This window comes from Nestor notabilis, unplaced genomic scaffold (assembly GCF_000696875.1).
Source record: "Nestor notabilis isolate BGI_N333 unplaced genomic scaffold, ASM69687v1 scaffold27761, whole genome shotgun sequence".
Classification (NCBI taxonomy): Eukaryota; Metazoa; Chordata; class Aves; order Psittaciformes; family Psittacidae; genus Nestor; species Nestor notabilis.
The window spans coordinates 3528-10000 of NW_009915565.1; the positions used below are offsets into that span (position 1 = coordinate 3528).

Consider the following 6473-nt stretch of genomic DNA (forward strand, 5'->3'; position numbering starts at 1 on the left):
CCAAAAAATGCACATGTGTAACTATTTGACTGAGCAGCATAAATTATTGGCCAGCCACATCAGCTGCAAAAATAAAGTAAAAGACGGGGGGAGAAAAAGTAGAAGAGGGGGAAAAAATCAAACCGGGGGAAAAAAAAAGCAATATAATACAAAATTGCATTGGTCTTTAATTTCATCACCTATAAATGAGAAAATATTGGCTCCCATACTAAAGTTTTATTCTTTGCTTATAAATATTATGTGGAATTTTCGTTGGATATCATAAAACTGAACGATTTCTATCAAACTGTTTTAAAAAGACCTATGCAGATAACACAAATAGAGGCAATAAAGTCGCAAATAGCTTTCCAGGGGAACCAAATGGCGTCTGAAGCCTCGAACGCTTTTACTGTGCTGGGGAAGGGGGCACCCGAAATAGGATTATCCACTTTTAGGCTTTTTCGGCCTAAGATATTGAAACTTGTCCCACTTGATGCGGAGAGAAGACCCGCAAGGCTCTTGAAAGTTAAGTCGAGGGGAATTTTACAGCCTTGCTTTTAAAAATCTTTGGGAAAACAGGTTTGCAGACGTGAGAATATTTAAGCAGGACTTTGCTCTAAACCGTTACAAATCACCCCAAACGGTCAAGTTCCACTTTCTCTCCTCCAATGTACTTTTTTTTCCCTACGATTTTTTCCTTTTAATTTTTCCCCGTTCTTTTTACTTTTTTTCCCCTATTCTTATTTTTCCCGCTTATTTTTCTCCCCTCCTTTTTGTTTCTTCCTTCTTTTTCTTGTTTTCCCTTACTCCCCCCTTTTTTCCCCCTTTCCTCCTTTCTTCCCCCCCTCCTTTTTTTTTTTTTTTAATGAAAGGTGGCGTTTTCTTTTTGTTTCCCTTGAAAGTGACTCTGAACCCGTCTCTTTCTAATCGTAATGATCTTGAAATTCCGGGCAATCTCCCTTTTTATTTATTTATTCGCCATTGCCCTAATCTGCCGCTACATCTAAAATCAGAGTTCACCCACCAGCACTACAACGTGCTGGGAAAAATAATGAAGAAAAATCCCTATACAGCTTAATTTCTACAGGATTTAGATAATAATGAAGAATATAAAGTTGGGGGGGAGGGCACGATAACCTCGAAGGTTTGAATTCCGTCGTATTTAAGGCATCAGATCGTGCTCGGAGATTTCAGATTTACAAGAAAACAACAACTTGAGCTGCCATCGCAGCGAATTGAGCCACGAAAGAGGAGAGAAGAAATATTGGAGAGAAAAGTAACTTTCCTCCTGAAATCACCCCAGGAAAAAAACCCAGAAACAACAGAGAAATCAAATAAAACCCGACCAATTCGGGAAAGTTTCAGGCTGCAAAGCCTTCTGCTTGGTATTTACTGAGTTCCAGGTTGGATTTATTAATTTCCAACACCACCACCACCCCCCCCCCCAAGTAGATATTTGCCGGAGAGAGAGAAGAAGCAGACGGAGAGACAGACAGACAGGAGGGGAGAAAACCCACCACACCACCGCTCTCTTGCAGTTTCCCAGCTGAACGTCGCTCCCTGTTCACAAATTCTACCCCCTTTTTCCTCTCCAAGGGAAATTGTCTTTTTTACCCCCGCCCTGCACACCATCACATGTGCCATTTTAGCCCAGAAACTTAAGACAGTTCGGGAATGAAAGTGGATAATTAAAAAAAGCTGGCTTTGCGGAGACAGGGAGGGCGAAGCTGCTTTGCTGAGAGGGGGGGAAAGAGAAGGAAATAAAAAGGAAAATAAAAGGAAATTAGGGGTTTTCTTCATTAGAAAACCTGCTTGGGAAATACCCAACCTGCTCTAAGGAGCTTCGGGGTTGCAGGGAAATGTCTGGCTAAAGGGTCTCTGAATTATTCCCCAATTTTTACCCCCCTTCTCTTCCCACGTCTCTCTCAAAACAGTAAAAACAAAACAGCTCAGGGCACATCACCCCACCGCACCCCCTAAACCCCATCCAACACGCACACACACAAAGCACCCCGAATAATTGTAATAAGCATCCAAATAACACCAAGACGAAGCAGCTCAGCAGCAGGCTCAGCCCAGAGGAGCTCGCCCATGCCCAGCCTCGCCGGGGAGGGGGAGGAAGGCGCAGCCGAGCGGAGGAAGGAGAAGGGGGGGAGAGACAAGAATTACAAATTTTAATCGGGTTTGGGGGCAAAAAGAGAATTCTGAAGGGGAAAAGGGGAAAAAAGGGTGGGGGGTGTTGAGATTATTCATTTTTTTTCATTTAAATTTTACCCGCTGCCCCAAACCCCTCTTAATTAAAAAAAAATCATTAAAAAAAAATGAATTGCATTTTTTCCCCCCTTCCTTTGCCCCTTTCCACGCGTGGCTCCGTTGGTAAACAAACGGGCGGGAGGGGAGCGGGGCGGCGGGGCTCTGCCTTTGTTCAACGTGAAGGTCCCGGCCCGGTGCTGGCAGATGTCGCTGTTGCTCCACGGTGCCGCTCCCGGTCCCGCCAACTTGACCCCCGTGACGTCGTCCCCGTCTGAATCATCAAGGCCATTTTCAATCCTCATTGGCCTGGGCATCACGTGGGGGGGTGGAGGGGGGGAGAGCGATGCGTGGATAATTATGGTGCTTGATATTTTTTCCCCCTAAAAAAAAGATGTCAGCCCCTGGCTGGAGTATTCCTCCTTAAAAACCCTCTCTGAAAATGTCATGTCCCAACAATGTGACTTCCAACTCGTTTTTGATGGACTCGTTGGCCGGTACCTGTAGAGGGGAGAATTATTCCTCCAGCCAAGGGATGTACATGCAGCCTGGGAGCGATTTCAGCTGCGGAGTCATGAGGAACTGTGGAATTATCCCGTCTCTTTCCAAAAGGGACGAGGTGAATAGCGCTACCTTGTCTCTCAGCACCTATCCATCTTACCTTTCTCAGCTAGACACTTGGTGTGACCCCAAAAATACGTACAGGATCGAGCAACCTGTTGCAAGACAGCTCCCATCCTGCTCCTTCCCAACCAATGTCAAGGAAGAGAATGTTTGCTGTATGTATAACGCTGATAAAAGAGCAAAAAATGCCACAGAAGCAGCCCTCTACCCCAACCAAATGCCTGAATCTTGCCTAAATGACCATGAAGTCCCCGTTCCTAGCTACTACCGAGCGAGCCAAGGTTACCCCTCCATGGAGAAGACGTCAAACTGCAGCAATCCAAATGAGTTTGAGGCAAGTTTTGAATCCAGGGCGAGCCTGAACCCAAGGAATGAGCATCTGGAACCAGCACCACCACCACCTCCTCCTCCTCCTCCGCCGCCCCCGGTGGCTAAAGTGAGTTTCCCCGAAAACACAAAAACAGATAATACTCAGAACACATCCACGAACGAAATTAAAACAGAAAAAAGCGCCCCAGCACCCAAAATAAGTCCTTCGGAAGCAGAGAAAGAGCTGAATAAAAACACTGACACCAGCACTGACAATTCTGACAATGAAGCTAAAGGTAAGGGAATCATTCATTACCAGTAGCTAATTTCAGCAATTAGTAATTATCCATAGCTAATAAGAGCAAGAGTAATGCGAATATGCAGTAATGTGCTCTCTGCACTGCCAACTTCTCCTCCAGAAATTGGCACAATAATGTTCTGTATTGTTGATGTCGTTTGGGGGTAAAAATGTTCTTCATAGAAATGTCGGTTTTGTGGGTTTTTAAAAAATCTCTATGTATTAGAGCTGAGAAAAGGGAGCAGAGAGCTATTTAAGAAGTCGTCCTCTAGCTGTTTACATGGAAAGGAATTTACTGTGCATGTATTTGTGCTAAAAAATGATGTGGTCCTTGCAATCCTCGCTGCAGAATGCGAGAAGATGTGGTGGCTTTGCTTTGAAATGGCAGAGACTTGGGGTTTGGTTGTTTGGGGGGGCTTCTTTGAGGGGTGGTGATGTGTTTTTTAAGGCAGATAAACCCTGGTTTTTTTTCCCCCCCTTCATCTCGCTTTCTACGCAAATGCTTTATTTCCGTGTGCTGAGCGGATATGTCTTCTGTGGGGTTTGCTCGGTGTCAAAATGGGGTGAAAAAAAGGAAAATGCGGAGAGTCTCGTTTGCAGTTGCAACCATCTCAGGCTGGAGTTGTGCACAGCCTCGTTTCATGGCTTGGAAGCTCCTTGGGAAACTCAAAGAGGAAAAAGCTGCCTTTTATTTTTTTTTTCTGGCGAACTGAGGTTTTGTTTGCGAAGGCAAAAAAATGTTTCTGTGTGTTGAGCAGATGTTTTAAGTTTGGGAATTTCTGAAAAGAGGCTTTCATTGAGCACATTTTATTTTCTCTGTGGAGGCTGCAATGGCTTGAAATCTGTTTGTATGTGAATATTCGGGTTGGTTTCTGTCCTGATTTGAAGCGAGGTGGATTCTGAGGCTTCTATCAGGTCAATAAGTGAGGATCATGTGAAGGGAGGGATTGAATTTCCCTAAAAACTTGGTAGAAAATACTGCTCAGATCTAAGCAAAGGGTTGCATGTGCCTGTGGTATGTGGATTAAAATATCCGCCGTGTGTCAGGATCTGGGCTATAATTAGGGCTACAGCAGCAGCAGAGTGGATGGGGTGTGGGGTGGGGAGGGTGCATGCAAGGCTGCAGGCGTGGGGGTCCACGCAGGACCCCCATGCACACACGCCTCGATGTTGTGGCACCAGCAAAACCTCTCGTCTGGCGTTTCCCCTCCTCCAAAATTGGCCTTTTTAAAAGCTGAACCGATAAATACTTATTATTTCCCTTTCTGTTGAAATTTTTTTTCTTCCCCCCCCCCTTTTCTTTAAATACCATTCCGCATCCAACCATTTCACATCCAAAGGGAAAAGATATTATCTGACAGCTGAGTTACAATTACACACACCCAAGGAAAAAAAAAAAGCAAAGTCAAGGTTATCAAAACCCCTGCAAACTTATCTGCACAAAGCGCCTTCAACCTCCACGCCAAGAAAGGTTTTGGTGGGAGTTAACCCGAAATAAAGATTATATCGGGTTGGATTTGCAATTGAGGCGGAAAGAAGGAAAGCAAAAAATAGAGATCGAGGTTTTCCTTCGCTTCGGATGTTAAATTCAAAAGGAGTGCGTGGAGAAAGACGTGGTTTTCCCGAGTTTTTTGCGGTTTAAAAGGCATTTCGTGGTGTTTGCGGTGTTTTCAAATGGTCAGATCCAATTTGGGGCGGATTTGGTTTGCTTCTCTTTCTGTTGCTTCCTTTTAAAATCTGGTTTAGCTTCGGGTTTCGTTTATGTTGAACCTGAATTTTAATTCGGGCAGAAGGTCCAGACCTTTCTCCTGTAACTGGAGCGGTTGGGGGGCGATTGGATTTCCAAGGGGATCTCCAGAGCTTGGTGGCATTCAAGGTTTTCGGTAAACGCGAGCGTTGGGTCCATGTCACAGCAGCAAATTTTGAAGGTGCCTTTGGCTAAATCAATTTGTTTCTTTGGATTTCCCGATCTGGCAGGGATGCGGTGCCGGGGAGGTTGCTACAATTGCAGGATCGGCTTTGTTTTTCCTTCTAGTTTAGGGAGAAATGTTGGCTGCTGGTGCCAGGATTTTCTCATGACCAAATTCAAAGCCCAAGTATTCGCTGTGTTTATTTATGTACGTGTGAAATACGTTTGCCTTTGCAAAGTGTATGTGTGTATATCTATACGAGTGTGTAGAGTGAAGAGAGTGTCTATGGGATTACAATTACCTCCGAATTTACCTATATGTGCCCCCACAGCTCATAAAGACAAATCTATTTCGTACAACAAAAAATACACTTGACGGAAAGGCTGCTCCAGGACGAGCGAAAATAGAGTTCTTTCCCTCAAAATAACACATCTTTAGGCAAATATTTCAGCCTCTGAGGTTCATTTTCAAAGACCAGATAAATAATGTGGATTTTTGGGTAGCAAAGAGTGGCTTGGGGAAACCTCGAGACCTGCAAAGGACTCGAAAGTCCTATGGCTGATCCCCAAATTATTTTTAATTAGTGGTATTTTGAGCCCCTCCATCCAGCCCAGTGAAGCCTGAATAAATCCATACCCTGAAATTTTCCAGCCCCTACGGTGGGGGTGAGCGGAGCAGCGCGGTTTCCCCGCGCTGCCCATTTTGCCTGCGCGGCTGAGAGGTGGAGGTGCGCGCTGCTACCACCGGTTTACTCCTAGGCTTAAGCCACCCCCTTAGCTCCTTCAAACCTGCTCTTTCCTCCCTAAAACCCGCAGGGGAGCAAGTCATGCCGGCTCCTTTCTTTTTCTTTCTTTGCCCAGAGGCGAGCTGCCTTTTCATGTAAAAATTAAAAATAAATAAATAAAATTTAAAATACAGCTATTTCACTATTTTTTCCAAAAAAAAAAAAAAAAAAAGCTGCTTTGCCAAATGATGCAATCGGGTAAGTTCTCTTTCCCATTCCCCGGATACTTATGTAACGATGTTATTTTTAACAGAGGATATAAAGGCAGAAAACACTACAGGAAATTGGCTGACAGCAAAGAGCGGAAGAAAGAAAAGGT

The 6473-nt window shown here is 44.6% G+C and overlaps 1 protein-coding gene across 1 annotated transcript in view; it reads left to right on the top strand.

The window, feature by feature from the left end:
* Window positions 1–2638: 2638 nt before the first annotated feature.
* The window catches only part of HOXC10 (homeobox C10), a 4097-nt gene continuing 262 nt past the window's right edge, over window positions 2639–6473 (top strand). Inside the window, exons 1-2 of the mRNA XM_010024216.1 lie at window positions 2639–3458; window positions 6408–6473. The exon at window positions 6408–6473 is cut by the window's right edge and continues 262 nt beyond it. Coding sequence (XP_010022518.1) covers window positions 2672–3458; window positions 6408–6473 — 853 coding nt within the window. The 5' untranslated portion in view covers window positions 2639–2671. The remainder of the gene's footprint in view (window positions 3459–6407) is intronic.